Source organism: Phoxinus phoxinus (genome assembly GCF_949152265.1).
Source record: "Phoxinus phoxinus genome assembly, chromosome: 9".
NCBI lineage: Eukaryota > Metazoa > Chordata > Actinopteri > Cypriniformes > Leuciscidae > Phoxinus > Phoxinus phoxinus.
The window spans coordinates 27,720,383-27,739,657 of NC_136884.1; the positions used below are offsets into that span (position 1 = coordinate 27,720,383).

At 40.5% G+C, this 19,275-nt stretch overlaps 1 protein-coding gene across 2 annotated transcripts; it reads right to left on the reverse strand.

Annotated features, from left to right (window-relative positions):
* Positions 1 to 8,024: 8,024 nt before the first annotated feature.
* LOC307004363 (uncharacterized protein) lies at positions 8,025 to 11,894 on the reverse strand. Of its 2 annotated transcripts, none has more exons than XM_079623505.1 (7): positions 11,770 to 11,894; positions 9,516 to 10,064; positions 9,231 to 9,375; positions 8,796 to 9,030; positions 8,542 to 8,672; positions 8,395 to 8,463; positions 8,025 to 8,303 (listed from the first exon to the last, which is right to left on the reverse strand). In XM_079623505.1, exons 2-5 carry the CDS (start codon positions 9,553 to 9,555, stop codon positions 8,613 to 8,615), a joined length of 480 nt encoding a protein of 159 aa, XP_079479631.1. In that variant the 5' UTR covers positions 9,556 to 10,064; positions 11,770 to 11,894; the 3' UTR covers positions 8,025 to 8,303; positions 8,395 to 8,463; positions 8,542 to 8,612. The 2 variants fall into 2 exon arrangements, with proteins under 2 accessions (XP_079479631.1, XP_079479630.1); XM_079623504.1 differs by having other exon boundaries at positions 8,395 to 8,466.
* Between the last annotated feature and the right edge of the window lie 7,381 nt (positions 11,895 to 19,275).

Here is a 19,275-nt window from a genome sequence, read left to right on the forward strand (position 1 = left end):
TCAGTATGGTTATGTGGTGCCCCCAACCATGTGCTTCATCTTGTGGCAGCATCCTTATTAAAGCTTCCATAGAGTCCCGACTCAATCGAAAGTCCATCTTGAGGTTCTGCCTACCATCAAAGTAATTTTAGCAGTGGTATGGTGGCATTTATTTCAGCATAAATCGGAGTAGCTGTTCTTTTAACCTGTAATTAAAAATATAATGTAAATATGTTTATTATGTATAATCACATAGCACTGTTCAGTTTAAATTAAGAAATGATACACAACAAAGAAGGCTGTGAATCTGAATTCAAATATTAACCCCACAACATATCTGCACATAGTATTTTTAACAATACCTCAGCCAGGAGTAGTACACAATGTAAATATGTTTACAATCGTGCTTTCCATCTACTTGAGCGACGCTGGTCATGTTGTGCAATTTGGTGAAGAATGTGGTGTAATGATAGGGCACAGGATATACCTATTATTATTTTCATCATAATTGATGGAAATGTGTAATGCTAATTGGTTTATATACAGAATACACACCTGACTCTTATAAAAGTTCAACGATGATGTGATGGAATTAACAATAATACCTATTAGGCTAACAAGTAGTGTTGTAAACAATTGATCCTTGTATGTAACTTTTCATAAAAAGTCATTGGGGATTGGAACATTGATTGAAACACTTAAAGTTAAACACAATGATAGGATATTTACACAGATTTAATAAGATTTCATACATCAAATGATTGTTTATAAATTGTTTTTATTTACACAGTTCTGTAATGATATAACGTATAATTTGAAGTTAAAATGTTATAATATACAGTATGATAATTTAAAGGAAAGTTAACGTTAAACCAAAAGATGTCAGGGAATAAAAAGATGCATGTGAAGGAGATCTTAGTGCAGGCAGGAGCAAGCTTGAGGGCCACAGCACAAAAATACAGCATTCCCCACACCAATCTACAGGATCACAACAACAACAAAAAATTCCTACAACCCTCATTCTAATTTGGCCCTGACACCCACAGAGGAAGAGGCACTTTTTTTGGATGATGGATCATGGCTTCCCAGTGACAAGATCCCTACTAAACTGGACTGCAGGAGGTCATGGAATGTGTTAAATGAAGTTCTCAACAGGAGACATAAATCGACTGCTCTACCTGACATTGGTGATGCCAAAGCTGATCTTGCACAGAGTTTTAATAATCATTTAGTCTCAATAGGTGTAAATCTGTCTAAAAAGATAAGTCAACCCCAGGGTGTCACCTTCAAGCATTTTCTTTCTGGTAGCTACATTCATTAATTTTTCATGATACCAACGGACAGTACTGAACTCCTCAAGATCATTTTGGACTTGAGGAGCGAGTTGCTGGTGTGGATGGAATATGTAGTAAGATAATGAAGGCCATTGCGAACGTCATTGTAGAGCCATTGGCGCATTGCATTAACTTTTCTTTACTTACTGGCACTGTACCTAAAATGTCAAAAATTGCTAAAATAATCCAAATTTTTAAATCGGGCGACAGAAATTATATGAGCAATTACCGGCCCATATCAATTCTACCCACTTTCTCTTAAAGTAATGGAGAAAGTAGACTCAGTGGCTATCTTGATAAATTAGATATACAGTTTTAGAAAAAAGAGCACAACCTGTATGGTAATACTCAATCTAATAGAACAAATGAATGACTGTATCGAAGAGGGAAAATGTGGTGTTAGTATTTTCTTGGACCTATCAAAAGCCTTTGACACCATTGATTTTGATATCTTATTGCACAAATTGCATCACTATGGTATCAGAGGTTTAGCACTTGAATGGTTCAGAAGTTATCTATATGAGAGGAAACAGTATGTCCATGTCGATGATCTTAACTCTACTTGTAAGCCCATAATCTTTGGAGTCCCCCAGGGCTCCATTTTGGGGCCACTCTTATTCATCCTATATATAAATTATTTTATAAATCTCAGAGGTAACTCTTGTCTGGCTGTTACAGGGACGGATGAGCACACACGTCTGCCCATCCGGTGTAGAGTGGCTTACGATGGAGAGTGGCTCATGAAGCCCTCTTCACCTCACCGGAAAGCGGAATGCCGAGTATACTACAGAAATAATAAAAAAATCTATTTAAATTTTGATTTGTAGTTTTTCAATTATTGTAATTTCAAACAGAGATATTACAGCACTTTTTTATTCTTGATTTGTCTGTATTTGCTGCAGATCTTTTGTGGTGGAGCAGGACCTGCAAGGCACTTCTTGTGACGGCGGCATTTGTAAAAAAAAAAAAAAAAAAAAAAGGGAAAACCTTAAACAAAAATACAAAGTAAGATAGTTTTGTTACTTCTAATACAGAAATTGTTTAACATTGTGATGTTTTAATGGCTTTTGTATCATGCTTGTGCTGTTTTGCAGGATTTGAAATGTCCGCAGACAGGGGTGAGCACTGAGGATGGAGAGCCCACAGCAGCATCCTGGAAGTGGTGTGCTGCCATGGAGGGGGCAATTGAAGGGCAGACCCTCCATCAGTCCACCTGCCCTCGTTGCCTCATCTGGGCTGGATGTTGCTGTGGCCTCTTCATCCTCAGTGAGGCCAGAGCCTGCAAGAGCCAGGAAAAGGCCCAAAACTGCCGAGGACCTGATCCGGGAGATGGAGGAGAGCGAAGAGGAGAGAGAGCAGAAAGCAGCAGAGAGGGAGGGGAGACTATGGAGAGAAATGGAGGAGAAGGAGGACAGAAGAGAACGGGAGAGACAAGAGAGAGAGGAAAGAGAAGTAAGAGAAAGAGAAGAGAGATGGCACCGGGAGGCAAGCAAGAAAGAGGAGAGGAGAGATAAAGAAACCAAAGAAAGGGATGAAAGATTCCTTAATGTCCTTGAAATCCTTGCTAAAAAATAAATAATATTACAAAAACATCTTATGATCATTTATAGATTTGGGTTAATGTAAAGAATGAACAATTCTAATAAAATATACATACATTTTATATATATATATATATATATATATACACATACACGGTACTGTGCAAAAATCATATACCACCACCAGCTTTGTTGTTTTAAAATTACAAATCTGTACAAAATGGCTTCTTTAGACAAACATCAGTAAGAAGAAATTGTCAAAGAAGACACTCTGTGAAGCTTATCACATTACTTCTCATCAGAAGTTTTCTTGGGCTTTCTAGTCTTTTTCCATTCCATTTAAGTTTATGAAAGCCAGGTTTCTTTTTATTGCTCAAGTGTAAAGGAGGTCACACTAAATTATTGCCACATATGCTCATTATACCATTGCTACATCATGTATTTGCTACAATGGTGGCTTAAGACTTTAGTACAATATTATGTATATAAAGCAAACAATTTCTAGGCATTCACAGTACATTATAGACTTCTAGACATTTGGTGATACTTTGAGATAATGATAACATTCATAAAATAAATATTTATGAAGTGATGGATAATTTGTGAATGTGGTGTATGAAAAAAACACACTTTAAAACAATAGTTTTATTGTAGTGTATTATGTGACTTCTAAATGCATACAGAGCTCATGCAGGGATATTCAAGGCAGGTCATGGAGAGTTCAGTTCCAACACACCTGTCTGTAATGTTCAAGTAGTCAGTTATTAATTGGTTTAAATAGATTTAGGTGTGTAGAATTAGGGTAGGTAATTAGGGTAGGAAAAGTTATTCAGGACAATGGGCCTCCATGACCTAAGTTGCACTTGAGACTGTTTACACAAACTACCTTATTAGGTACCCTAAAGGGTTAGTGAACCCAAGCATATAATTCAGTCATGATTTATTCACCTTCATGTGGTTTGATCCCTGTTTTTTTTCTTTTTCCTGAACACAAAAGGTGATTTTGGTCAGGTTTGTACTGTTGGTTTAATACAATATCAGTCAATGGACTTTCAGAAGCTTCAAAAGCATCATCAAATAATGGCAGGAAGCTTCTGAAAGTTGGGCTCCATTGACTGATATTGTATGAACAGAAACCAGCAGAACAAACTTGACAAAAATACCCTTTTGTATTTAAATAAATTAAAAAGAGGGATGTAACAGCATGAAAGCAAGTAAATAATGGCTGAATTTATTTGTTGAGGTGAATTAAGCCTTTAACCCTCCAAATAGAAATTGTAGTAAATGTATGTATGCATTTTCTATTATAGTAATACTTTGAAAAAATAAGCAGCTTTGAGCGTTTGTGCCCGAACCATTTCAGAAAAGGCTTTACGAAAACCAGTTACATTTAGGCATTTTGGAGATGCTTTTATCCAAAGTGACTTGCATTTATTACAGGGACAACGACCCTGGATCCGCCTGGAGTAAAGAGCCTTGCTGATCGGCCAGCAATCGTCTGCTAACAAGTTCAGTGGTTTAGCCCACTACACTACAAAGGTAGTAAAGCTCTAACAAACATTTGCATGTAAGTGTAAACCTATGAAATTACATTTGGCAAGAAACGGAATGCTGACAACATGAATTGTAAAACATTTTAATTTTTTAAAGGTAGTCGTGCTCATGGAGAGTAGGCACACGGATGTTTGGAGCAGACACCGCAGCAGCCAGATTGTCCCGCACATGTTCTCCCACTCTTGCTGCCAGGTTGTGGGGTTCAGGGGGGCCGTCATCATGGTCTTCCTCATCCTCTGGCTCAACGATGTCCCCATTGGCTAGAGCGAGATTGTGAAGCACAGCGCAGCACGCAACAACCTCAGGCACGAAGGCAGGGCTCACCTCCAAGGCCTTGAAAAAAAAAAAAGCACCAGCGTGTCTTCAGCATCCCAAAAGCTCTCTCCACGATGTTGCAGGCACGGGAGTGCTTGCTGTTGAAACGAGGCTGTACAGGGTTCTGCACAGGCTCTCTGTATGGGGTGATGAGGCAGATGGGTGCACTCAAGCAAGGATAGCCTCCATCCCCAAGGATGCACTTGCCTGCAGAAGGATAAAGGCCGCCAGCATACACTGGGCTGTTCCTCAGCACCCTGGCATCGTGCACAGACCCAGGATATCCCACAAAGACATCAAGGAATTTCCCCCGGTGATCAGTGATGGCCTGGAGTTGGACGGAGTGAAACAGCTTCCTGTCAAAGTAACAGTGGGAGTTATTTGCTGGAGGTTTGATACAGATATGACAGCCGTCTATTGCACCAACTGCTCTGCTGAAAGCTGGAGACCCAGACAGCTGTGCAAATCCTGCTCCCACTGCCTCCAGGTCATCTCCGGTCGGAGAGCAAATCACCCTCCTCAAGATTCCCATGATGGCCTTGCTCACTCTGTGCACAATGTTATACACAGAGGTCTTTGGGATGTCGAAGGTCTGCGACACCACCCTGTATGATGCTGGATGGGCCAGCCAGTGCAGGAACACAAGGACCTCGATCTTCCTTTCCCATCCATGGTCAGATCCCAGTCTGACTGCAGCAATCAGGGACTTGATGGATGGCAGAGACAGGCGAAGGTGGGCACGGTGGTCAGCTGCTTCATCAAGATAAAGCCGCAGAATGAGAACAGCTCTGTTGAGATGGCAGTAGGATGTGCGGGTCACCGCCTGTAAATACATGATAGTTTGTTAGAACAATAAGTTTAAATAAAAGGACGTTTCATGTGGTATTGACTTGTATGCATTTATTTATTGTGATGATTTCTTTTAATTAATTTACTTGTTTTTATTCATGTTTCATATTGTTGACAGTAAAAAAAATATACTAATTTCATTAATTAATGCATTAATCATTGCTTGAATGAAAATGTATGGATACACATCAGCTGCATTTGACCAAAATATATAATTTTCATTAAGAATAATATATATAAGTGTTGGTCAGCATTTGTTATTCTTATTGTGGATAAGTGTAGGGCTGGACTAGTAATGCAATTCATTCTGGGGTAATCTGAATTTTTAAGTAGTAATACTTCGAGTATAAAATCAACAGTTTTCTCCAAATGCGAGATCTTCGAGCAGCTGCCCGACGTCTTCTTTTGAGCACATATTCGTCTAGTTAGTGCATACATGCCAACCATTGCAGACGCTGATGAAAACCGTTCTGGTTACTGATGCAATCAGATGTTGGTGCACCTGTCGCTCATAACTTTTAAATAGTTGCGCTTGTGATAACGTCATAAGTCACATGATAACGTCAACATGGCGGATGATGTCCGGATCGCATTCATACTTCTGGCAATAAAGTACCTAATCTTTTAGCGCTCGCTAAGTAAGTACTTATTGAAATTAAGTACCTACTCATTGAGTATGCGGTTTCGAACGCAGCCTCTGTTTCTTCTGCGCTCGACCAGATTTATCCTTTGGTCTTAGCCAGCGTAATTTGGGGTTTAGCGTGGTCAAGGAAACGCATCGTTGTTTTGCGATAACGAAGTCACTGTTGCCATAATCAATAAAGGCAGATCATCTTGCCAGACGATCATGCCTTTTTTGAGACGCTTAATCTGGCAATCAGTTACTTTCAATTTCATTATTAAGGCTGCTCATTAGAGATGCGCGGTTGGCGGTTACAGCCGCGGATCGGGCGGATGATGTGACAAATAATATTTTAATTAAATTCGGGCGGGTGGCGGGTGGATGAACTAACCCAATGAAAAATATATGTATACATTGTTAAATATTGTTATCTGACTATACATCCAAAAAATAAAAAATTGGGGAATGATATTACATGCGCTTCATAAGGCACACGTGCGGTCTCTTGCTCTCTCTGCCGTGTACGCGCTACGCGGTTTGGAGCAGTCTCTGTCTCGTGGGCGTGCTCACTCTAGATTCCGGGAGATTTTAACTAATTCGCGGGCATCAGTGAGCCGCTATCAATATGCGGGAGACTCCCGGAACTTCCGGGAGACTTGGGATGTCTGCATTTCTATACTGAAATAATATCTGCATTATAATTATTGATTTTTCATTAGGCTATTTTTGGTGCCCCCTCAGCTCTTGGTGCCCTGCGCGTGGTGGGAGCGGCGGCGCTGTCCTATAGTCGTCACCCTGACATGACAGTGCGTAGAGTTTGCCTATAATGTAAATTACTTATTTTATTCTAGCTTTCTATCTATTTACTAAAACAATAAAGTGAAATAGGCATTCATTAGTAGTAGGCTAAATAGCAGCATGTTGAAATGATGTGCCAAAATGTGTTTTCTATTAGGCTACAATGAAAATATTGTACAGTAGCCAATCATATAAGGTCAGGTTTGTCGAAGTGCGTTTAATTTAGGCTATTTATGACCTGATTCAAAAAGAAAACAAATATTCTCTGTTTAAGTAATTTGTATAAAACCAACAAGATATCCAGTTTCTCAAACACTTGCTCATTAGTTTTAATGTGACCACACCCACACGCGCAAAATATATTGACATGCAAATATTCCACGCGTCACACGCTCATTACCTCAAAAACAATGCACCGAACTTCATCAATCCTCTGCTGTCGTCGAGTTTGGAAGACACGCTGTGAGATTACATTGGATTTACATCAGAAGAAGAAGAACGCGATTTGAAGACAAGAAAGATTTTAAGGTAAGAAATAATTCTGAATTATATTAGTTGGTGTTAGGGATGGGCATCGTTAAGAAATTATCGATATCGATGCCATTGTTAAGTCTGCTTATCGATGCGATTCCCATATCGATTCCTGTACCATTTGCTGAACACTTACAAGGGTGGCTTTGAGAGTTGTTGGCTTTGAATGTCTAATTTAAAGTGGTTTTAGAGAATGAAAACCAAGTGTGCAATATCAATACAAAAGTTGAATGCTTTGAAATTTCAAAAAAAAAAGTAAACATTTCTAAAACAAAGCTTTGTATTGTAATCACTTAGTCACTCGTGTGTGCTAAACTATAAAAGAGTAAACAACGCATCATGGTTTACATTTTAACTTTAACTTTTATTGTTCACAAAAATTTAATCAATTAATCATTTAACATTTCAACATTTCTAGCAGTTCTTGTGCAGAAAAACAAGCATGTCTGCTTTTTCTGGGAGGATCCTTGATCTCTCCAGGCTGATTGTGTCTCCAGCTGTGGAGAATACCCGCTCTGAAGGAGTGGAAGATGCCTGAACACACAAATACTTATCTGCTAAAGCAGACAGTAGGGGCAGACTGCCACTCTTTTCCCACCACCAGAGTACAGGGTCACCTGACATAGGAATGGCAGGAAGGCTGCTGTAGATTTGCACTTCCAAATCTACTTGCTCCCTGATGGTCCGGCGGGCCTGCTTCGGGACAGTCGAATGTGACGTTTGGTCCTCTTCTTCAAACAGCTCCTCCAAGGCTGTCTTGCGTTGCTTTGCAGGTGGGGACTGAAATAAAAAAATAAAAAATTACAAACCTACTTTTAGAGAGGACTGTTAGTACACTCATTGTAATGAACTAACAGAGATCAGAGCTTACATAGTCTTCCTCTTCTACCTCTTCCTGTTTTTCTTCTTCCTCCTCCAGTGTTTGAGCTTCTTCTTGCTCCTGCTTAAAAACAAATTGTGAGTCCCATATATGAAATTGGTGTAAAATGATAACAATAGCAGACAGACAGTCAAATACCTCTTCTGTGATGGCCATCATCACCACTGCTGCTGTTCTTAGCCTTTCCCAGATGGCATCACTCTCAATTTTCATCTTGAACCTTGGTCCATTACTGTTGCCTCTTCCAAGAAGATCTGCACTTCTTCATTCTTGAATTTAGAAAGAAAGATTCATGTTCAACAGAGACAAATGTGAAATTCCCGTCCACATCAGTATATAATTTTTCATGAGCAGTGAACATTTGTCCTCCATGAATATGTCAGTCAAAGTACCTGGTAGCGTGCAGAGAGATCAGTCCAGATCTTTTCCTTTATGTTCCTTGTGAAGGCAGAGTCCTGTGCTTGGATGGTATAGTGTTTCTCCAACTTCTTTAAAATTGGCAGAATTTGACCACATGTTGGACTTTTTTCGCTTGAGATGCAGAGGGTGGATGTGTATAGCACACCCATCAGATGAAGGAACTCTTCTGCCCTCCTCATGTCTTCAGTCTGTAAATTCTCCACCAATCTATAATAGATAACGATTATTGTTCATAACAAGCAAATCAGTAATCGCCCCATACTATCCCTCCGATCTCAAGATGAACTGTAAAAAATAAATTTTAATTTACCCTACCCTTGCACTTTACCCTTACCCTTTAGTCTCGCAAACTACTCAATAACTAAGATATATAATCAGTCATAATTTAGCAGGTCATAAAAGCTTACTTTTCCTTATCTGATTGTTTCCTCAATCTGGGGTCCATAACTGCGGCCTGTATTGCGGGGAATTGTTCATAGAACCTTTTGATCATTAGATAGGAAGAATTCCACCTTGTCTTTACATCCAAAATCATCATATGCTGAGGCAGGTCTGAGAGAAAGGAACATCTATTGTTAGCACATCACCTAATCCACATTATAGAACCATCAATTTGTTTGTTGCATATATTTTGTTATATATCTCATCAAAATGTTATATTAGCATGCAATGGAAATATAAAAAATTCTTACTCAGGAGTTTCTGCTTCTCTTTGAGGACGACCTTTGCCATGGGTCACACTCTTCATCCACACGATGACACTCCGCACTCTTGCTGCCCAGTTGGAGATGCTTTGGCATTTTATTATCTTCTGAGCAGCTAAATTCAGAGTATGGGCGAAGCAGCCTATTCTCACAATAGCTAGGGTCCTCAGAGCGACAGCCATATTGGCAGCATTGTCAACCGTTGCTGCCACCACTTTGTCCCTAACTCTGTATTCTTGAAGTATTTCTTCAATCTCCTCAGCCACATGAATTCCTGTCTGTGCCTGATAAACTGCCTTGGTACAAAGCACTTTGCCTTCAATTTTTCCCTGCCTGACATAGTGCAAAGTGATTGTCAGGTAGTGGTCCTGACAGACACTTGTCCACCCATCTGCCGTAATGGCCATATTGCTGATACCACTTAACATTGAAATTAAGTTGGTCTTTTCCACTTCATACCAGGCAGGTATGAGATGGTTGGACAAGCTATCCCTTGACGGTGGCTTGTATCTTGGGTTAAGAGCCTCAGTCATCTCCCTAGAGATTATAATTAATACATTATTTTAATAATTATTCTAAATAATTCAACATTCTATATAATAATAATACTTAACATTAGCCACCAGAAAGACTAAATTAACTACAGTTAATAATTACACTAGTAAGTAATTATTATTCACTTTCATGATTTTAGACTAGCCTAAGTAATGACAGATTTAACAATACTGGCTAAAAAAGTTATTATGGCAGATTGTGTAACCACATTCTGTAGGGTGACCAGATGGGGATGGGTGAAATTTGGGGGTGGGGAGGAAGAGAAGTTGTTGCATGATGTGAGTGACTATGGCCTATACTTGTTAATCGAGATATACTTAAAAGTATAATTAAGTATTCTAAGTATTATTGGCTTGTACATGTGTTTACTGTTTACTGTGAAGGACCTTCGCCTGGACCCGATGTCAACGCAGTGCTGAAGTGCCAACTAGCCTCTCCCTATGGAGGATCCCTTTACCACACTACAGATAAAGCATTGTGGAAAATTCGCGTATCCACCCTGTGATAAAATAAAATAAAATTCTGTATCAAATTTATAGGCAGGACAAGTAGTTTATTTAGGCTTGGTTTGTAGAGAATTACAAACATGCGCACATATATTCAAACGCACATTACTATAGAATTAATCCTTGATGCGCACGTGAGCGCCATCAGCGTTTCTCACAGGTTCGCGTTTAAAGTCTGTGTAGAGAGAACAGTGTCGTCTTAGCGGCCCCTAATTTAATAACTAATTATCCTTTCGACGGAAGTGAATCAATCAAAGCTAGCTTTGGCTGGAGAATAACATTATTCAAGAACCGCTATAAAGCCAAAACAATCTGTTACCTTAAATTATACGTTTATCTCTGTAAAGCAGCTTTGAAACAATCTACATTGTTAAAAACGCTATATAAATGAAGATGACTTGACTTGATTTACTATTTTGATTGAGTAGCTTATTAAATACTTTTTTTATACTTTAAATACTTTTTTAAAAACATAAGATTACACACTGTCTTATAAACTAACATGTTCGTGTTTATATAGTAACAAGCTTTCGGGTGGAATAGCTTAGTAAATTAAATGAGCATGGAACTGAACCTGATCTTGTATACAGCGATACTAATAATTTAAAGTTTATTAAAGTGCTCTATTAGTACACTTCTTTTCAACTAAAAATAAGAAAGCATACTTTCAGTCTACATTTTATATAATTCTCAAAAATATACTCTCCATACTAGTAGTGTGTCTTGTAAACAAGCATGCTACACAAAAGTCTGGGATCATGAAAAGCGTTAATTTATATCCTGATTAAGCATTAAATCGAACCTATGAAAAACACTGATAGGCAGGCTATTAAAAACAATAAAACCACAATGAAATTTACTTAATAAAAAAAAAAAGATTTAGGCTATTGCCTGCAACTCCGTGATGACAGGAGGAATATATTTGACTGACAGAAGGGCTGTGTGTTTCAAGTAGGCTTGTTTAACATTGCATACGGAGAAAACCGGCGTGTTTTGTTCAGCATGCCGCTTTTGGGTGAAAAAAAGACTGCTCTAGTTCTATAATTTTCGGGACAATTTGGATGGATTCGGAACATTGGCTCTCGGGGTCGGGGCTGTCCGATTTTTTTCAGGACGCACTGGTCACCCGTACATAACATAGACTACTTGATAACAATATTGTAAGCATTTCTCCCACCTACCGAAATTCAACCTGCTCTACTGTCATGAAAGGGTGCAAACCTTTCACAACGAACCTCACAACCTTGCGATGACATTCGTTCACCCTTTCCTCGGTCATCTTGGCTCCCTGAGCAGCTAGCGTAAAAGGGGTCTCTCTCTCGCTACTCTCACCAGGCTGTCTGTCACTGTCTACAATTAATGAAACAAACAAGCGAATATTTGCACATAATTTGACTATTTAGTTAGAAAAGATCATTGGTTACTTACATCTAGCAAGCATTCATGTTTTGATATAACTTATAAGCGTACCACCTACCATTGTTTATGGAGCGCAGGCTGTCAAACATAGTGCACTCCTGGTATTTAATGCCATGGATGTGATTTAAATGTTTGAGCATATTTGTTGTGCTCCCCCCCTTACAAGCGAGAACCGCTTTGCAAAGGTTACATTCTGAATGTTGCTGATCGTCATTTTTGGTAAAATGAAGCCACACTCTCGAGCGTTTACGTCTCGTAGCCATCGCGCTTTTGGGGGATTTTAAAATCCAGTCACATAGGCTACTGCAACGTCATGCCGCGACGCGGGAATGGATTCACGGCGGTGATCCACTTGTCCGTGCGACACTTCTGTCGCGCTGCACTCAAGGGGGTAATCCATCCGCCGGAAACTGAAGCCTCCGCGGGCGCCGCCATTGTAGCAGAACTTCACCTGCTGTTAGCATTCCATTGACTCCCATTCATTTTTGCGTCACTTTGACAGCGAATAACTTTACATCTGAGGCGTCCAAAGACTCCATTTGTCCATTATTTATTTCTAAAGAAACTCGACAATGTATAAAAGGCTCCATTACCTTGTACCTTACGTTATGGCCCCGTAGAAGCCGTTTTTGTAAAAATAGGCTAACGATTGCGTCATAACTCACGCGACTCTCTGTCGCACTGTAGAGAAATTACCGTATAGACCGGCATAGAAGCTCGCAGGCAATCGGGGGAACGTGGAGGCATTAAGTCCGATAAAGTGAAGGGAGTAGCCCACAGAGAGTGATAAAGTTGATCCTGCTGCTAGCTCATGGACAGCTAATACTCACGCTCTCTGTCTCTGCGAGATTCGGAAGGGAATGATTCAGATTTCTCTCCGCACAGCTACTAGAAGACTGACAGCTGTCAGACACGTTGCTCACGTGTTCAAGCTCAGTTTGAGCCTGCGCAGTTCGCCTGGCGATCAGGAAGTGAGTGCTTCAAATGGGCTTCACTTTTCTCCGTTGAAGTCTATGGGGTCGCTGTGTCCATCTTATATACTGTCTATGGCTGCACTCCACTATATTCCTATGGGTGACGTCAAGCGACTTTGACGCACCCGCAAAGCATTCCGGGAAGGCGGCGCTTCATTTAAAAAAATGTCGCGCGTCAAAAAGCTGGCCGATGCCCATCTTTATGCAAATGAATTCCGTTGAACGCGACGCGTCTATCCAATAGAAGTAGAGCATATGGAGACGGGGGGAAGTCTCTCGCGGGTCCTCTGTTCTAGACATCCTACTTCAAAAATGCGCAGGAAACTTTAGTTCCGAGTACAAAATGGAGGAGAAATTAATTGTGGCGGTTGCAGGGTTCCCAAATTTATACGACCCATCATTGTTGTCCTATAGGGACAACGAACAACGAAATTCTGCCTGGAGAAGGGTGGCAGAGCTCGTTGGAGTCCCTGGTGGGTTTTATGAGTTTGTACTGTGTTAAATAAAATGTTAATTCAACTGATGAGTTATATTAGGTAGCATACGGGTTCATATGCTAGTAGTATTTATGATAGCAGGTATGTTGGTAGATAGAGAGATTTTGATGGACTTTTACATAAATAAATAAATAAATACATAACTCATGACAGATCCAACCGGCTGGGCATATAAATTTGCAGCTTAAAGCAAGATTAAATAATAGCTTAATACCAATAATTAGCATTAGATGCACAGACAGATTCATAGCCTGTAATTTTGTCATACATATATTTTTATTATTATTAGAGGATGTGTGTCGGTCAAGGTGGAAGAGCTTGAGGGACCAGTACACCAGGGAAAAGAGGAAGGAGAGGGAGAAGAACAGGAGTGGGGCTGGGGCCTCATTTTTTCGGCCATGGAAATTTATGGCTGTGATGGGGTTCCTAGCCCCATTCATTGAGTGTAGGCCAACCACCTCCAATCTGCCCCGCCAAGCTACCCCTGCCACGCTCCCCCCAGCTGCACCTATCCCTTTGGTCAACTCACCTCCCCCGCTATTTTCAACACCCCCAGCTGCACCCACCCCCCAACCTGCACCTACCCCTTCGGCTGTACCCACCCCCCCACCTGCACCTATCTTGTCGGCTGCACCTACCCCTTCGGCTGTACCCACCCCCCCACCTGCACCTATCTTGTCGGCTGCACCTACCCCTTCGGCTGTACCCACCCCCCCACCTGCACCTATCTTGTCGGCTGCACCTACCCCTTCGGCTGTACCCACCCCCCCATCCGCTGCACCTACACAACCACCCGCACGTACCTTTACCCCGCCACCTGCACCTACCCCCCCACCTGCACCCACTCAACCTCTCACAGAGGTGGGGGGAGACCTGGAGGAGGCAGGCCCTTCCACCTCTCATTTCAGGCCACAGATGAGGAAGAAGAGAGGGACAGCCATGTCCGAGTTTGAGCGGGAGCTTTTGAGCACACTCCAGGAGGCTCATAATATGGAGCAAACACCACCTCCTCCTCCTCCTCCTCAAGTAGGTCTTTCTGCGGCTGATGAGGATGAGATTTTTTTTTTGAGCCTCTTGCCCGCCATTCGCCGAATGACCCTGGCCAAGAGGGCCGAGGTTAAATTTAAAATTTATTCCATGGTGTATGAGGCGGATATGGACGGAAGGGAGTAATTTTATTTAAAATGTTACTGATGTTCATGTTTGTGTTTTACATTTAATTTTTTTTTAATATTTCTTATTTTTAGTTTATTTTGTTCAAAAAGTTCATATTAATATTTATTAAGGTAATATTTTGTTCAAAGTGTTCATATTTATATTTATTAAGTTTATATGTTGTTCAATGTAATACAATTTTGTTCAATAAATAATTCTGTTTTTTAAATGGTGTTCATGACTATCGTTTAAACTTGCTGTGCACATTTGCTAAGCGGATATAGATAAGACAGGTACTGTAGATTACTTATTTATTGCAACTGTACAAGTACAAGAGAATGTTGTTTGGATGAATCCTATAGATACCCACATAAAAAAAGATAAACTTCAGATAAACAACTAATAACTGAACCATACAATTAACTTTATTTTAGTTAATAAATAACTAAACTAAAATCTGATTCTGATGTTTAGTTAATAACTAAACTAAATCTTTAGTTATCTAGATTTAGTAACTAAATCTACAATTTATTAGTAGATAAATGTTTATTTATCTACTAATAAATAACCATTATTAACTAATGGTTATTTACTAAAATAATAATAACATAATAACCTTTTTATTTGAATGAAAAACAGACAACTGACGATAAAATCACTGTGAAGTTTATTTAGTGTGGTTGTTCAGGTTGTTGTGTATAGTGCTTGTGCAACTTTGGAACTATGCCTTTAAAGGACAATGTGGGTGGCTCTTAAAAGAGCCGTTGTGTTATGCAGCTGCTGGGTCGTTTTATGGCTGGACCTGCCAAGGAACAGCGCCCTCTTCGCTGAAATAAGAGGCGAAGTTGCCTCTCACTCTCAAGGCCTCCCGTGTGGCGTTGTTAGCAGACATCCTGGATACTCCCCGGAGACAACTACCATCACCAGGCCTACGGTAACTACCTGCCCTGTGCCTTCTCCTCAGGGTCATGACACGCAGGTAGTTGTGGAGAACGCAAGTGGCTCTGACACACGTCTCAGCAGTAGTGGGGCTGACAGCCATCACTCTTCTGTACATTCTCCACTGTGAAGACAGAATGCCAAAAGCACACTCAACTACAAGCCTGGCACGACTGAGGCGGTAGTTGTACACTCTCTGCTCTGCAGGGACATGGGGGCCAGGGAAAGGGCGCATGAGGTTCCGGCGGAGGGGAAATGCCTCATCTCCTACAAACACAAATGGCATTGCTCCACGATGCTCAGACCCAGGGATGACCGCAGATTCAGGGAGGTCCAGGGTGCCATCTCGGAGGCCCTCACCAAATGCAGAGTTGTAGAGGGATCCGCCGTCACTCGTCCTGCCATATCCACCAACGTCAACTACCCTAAAAAGGTAGTCGGCATCGACCACTGCCAACAGCACGATGGAATGAGTGCCCTTGTAATTGTAGTACAGGGAGCCGGAGTTGTCTGGGGCCTGGATGACCACGTGCTTCCCATCCACTGAACCAAGACAGTTTGGGAAGTTCCAGCGATGGCTGAACACGTCTGCAATGGCACGCCAGTCCTCCATGCATGGTGCAGGCAGGTACTCGGGTAGCAGGGCATCCCAGATGGCAGCTGACACCTCTTTCACCACTCTTCCCACAGTGCAGTGGCCCACCCTGTAGCTGCTGGATATTGTCCTGAACGAATCCCCTGTTGAGAGATATCTGTGAAGATATGAAGATATATCAATTTACATATAGACAGGAAATAGAAATTAACGATGGGACGCATTATTTCTACACACACACACACAATATTACTTAACAATCTGCATGTTAAAAAAAAAAAGAATTTAACATATTAATAACACTTTTTTAATTAATCAAAGTGTTTATTACAAATAAAGGACTAAATTAAATAAATGTTAATAAACTACTTAATTAACTAATAAATGTAGTATATTCAGGTAGTAGCCTACACATTAACCAGTATATGTAATCACTTTTTTAGATATCGTTAACTCATTACCCCTCATAAGAAAATTTGAAAACAGAAATGTAGTGGTTGAAATACCCTATTGACGTTAAATATCTATTAATTACCGTAATTAAACAATGTTGCTTTAAGATCATATTGAGTGTACGTCCACTACTAAATTAAACTAATATTGAAAATAAAGTGATGTATTCCGATAGTAAACCTGACATAATCATTTGATAACTGTATTATCTGAAGTAGCCTACCGTAGACAAATAGCAAGGCGCTGAGCAGGACCAATTGCCCGACGAAAAAAGGTGTTCATCTTGGCAATCCGGGGTCCCACTCGCGCCAGCAGGTCGTCGAACAGCTCCTTGGACAGCCTGAAATGTTCCCTGAACATGTCATCGTCAAGCCGGAGCTCCATCACAAGGCGGTGGTACTCCCCACACTCCTGCCGGACAACTTCTCTCCGGATAGGGTGAACCCAATAGCGACGACGTGGCTTCTTCCTCCGGAGGTAGAGCAAAGCAGCTACAATGATCATTCTTTGTTTTTTATTCATGCTTAACGAAATCCATAAAACACATCACTTCTTCGGAGAAATGTTTTCAATACGCAACATTTCCCGCTCGGTCAAAACCACGCCCATAGCGTAAACTCATCAGGGAACTGTGTACGCCCATCAACGTACAAATGTGGGGAGGCGTCGCGACACCACGCAACATTCGTGTCGGACAAGTGGATCAGTACCGTCAGTCGCATACTGTGAGTGTGACGTCATGCCGCGACGCGGGAATGGATGGAACGGAACATTCGGAATCGTTAGTGGAATCGTTAACGTGTGGACGTGTACGATTCCGATGGATCGGAACATTTAGAACCGGTTCCAAACCGGAACCTGGAACCGATTCCCAAGCCTAGTTGGTGTATTGTTGCATAAACTTCACATTGCAGTCGTACTGTTGCTCGATGCTTCAGTGAATGTTCTCTGCACGCACTGTGAGTTTGAGTCAGTCGCGCTGTGAGGTTTAGTCAGTTGCGCTGTGTGTTTGAAATAGAGGATGGATATACCCGAGCCCACATCAGCGCGAGGCATTGAACATTTTAAATTTAAAACAGCTTATTATGTAGGTAGCCAATGTGCCTGATGCTTTCACTTGATGCAAACGTTCGGTTTTGTGATTAAAATACATATAAAATATTACTATAACCTGTCTTCCTGTGTGCGGAAATTTGTTTATGTAGCCGTAACAACGAAACACGTGCATACGCGCCTGTGTTAAGAGCGCTTGTTGGTCCGTGCGCGCTGATGCGCTCATCTGTTGACATTTCTGAATGCCTTCCTACATTTGCTTAATAAAAGGGGCTTTCCACACAAACAAACGTACATGTGTCATTAGTATGATAAAAAAATGAGATTTTAACTGCCGAGCTCGGACAGAAAAATTCGGCCCGATCTGCAAAACGGACCAAACATAGGCTTCATGTTTTTACTTCAATCTCATTTCATAACGTCATATCGATTGTAAACATTTGAAGTAACATAATGATAATCAATATATTTTTCTCTAGTGTAGTGTTACTGAAGTGTTCCTTTTTAACGATGCCTGCTATACTATTGTTATTATTATTTTATGCAGCCCTGCACCTACAAGGCACAACAAACCTGGTGTTCATTATTTATATATATATATATATATAAATAATGTATGTATATGTGTGTGTGTGTGTGTGTGTGTGTGTGTATTTTGTACATTTTAAAAAGCAATTTTAACCAGAACAAATCTAAAATGTAGGCTATTCCCAAAACCGTGCAGCCCTAGGTTCTTTTGATATCAGCATGTTCATAGCTTTTTATTTTTTTAGGTACCAGTCCTGCTGACTTCAACATGAGCAGAACATGGTAAAGTGAAAAATCAAACATCTTGGAAATGACAGGTATGCACTAGTCTATGTTTCAGGAATGGCACAAATGTGTGTGACTGGTTAAGTCTCTGTCTTTAGTTCAGTCTGTTAAATAATGTGCTTTTTTGCCATTTGTCGTGTATCTTTGGATAATGTTGTGTTGTAAATAAATCCAAACAATCAAAAAGCCATTATTTTTTTAAATCTCCGAATTCTTTGTGCAAGGTTCCTCATAATGATAGTGCCTGAGAGCTCCTAATAGGGCCATTATGGGAGGGTCTTTGTCTTTCTCAGGTGTGGAAAAACTCAATATTCATGGGTGGTTTACACCTACTCGCACAAAGCTTTCTTACACAAGACATGTCTTACAAATTTTAAATCAATATATTGTCTTATCTGAATGAGTATTCAGGATGATTTTCACATAGTTTTGGAGCAAATGTTCTAGGCTACGTGATACAATTTTCAAAAGTATTGTGAAGAAATAATCAGTTTGGGTTTCATGACCTTATTTCAGTGACTTTTTTTTGGTCATTTTCACAAACCACGCTTATATGTTATTATCTCAAAACTACAAAACTTTACATACATGCTGCTGACATATTATTGTAGCAGAGTTTGTGCTGAATACAGTGTAATAAGACTTTAGCCATGAAAATGTCACAAGTAACAGAAATAAGCACAAATGTTAAAGCATGTCAGAACACCTCCAGGACCCAGAAAACCCCTCAGACCCCAGAGGGTTAAAATCCGCCCTAGATCCTCAGATCACTCATCCCTATTCTCACTA

Bases quoted from the DNA above. Each gene is read 5' to 3' on its own strand.
- LOC307004363 (XM_079623505.1), bottom strand. From the start codon at position 9,555: ATGGCAAAGGTCGTCCTCAAAGAGAAGCAGAAACTCCTGA. The intron at 9,031-9,230 runs GTAAGCTTTTAT...TATCTATTATAG, and splicing joins AAACAATCAGATAAGGAAAA to ATTGGTGGAGAATTTACAGA. The intron at 8,673-8,795 runs GTACTTTGACTG...TCTAAATTCAAG, and splicing joins ATCTCTCTGCACGCTACCAG to AATGAAGAAGTGCAGATCTT.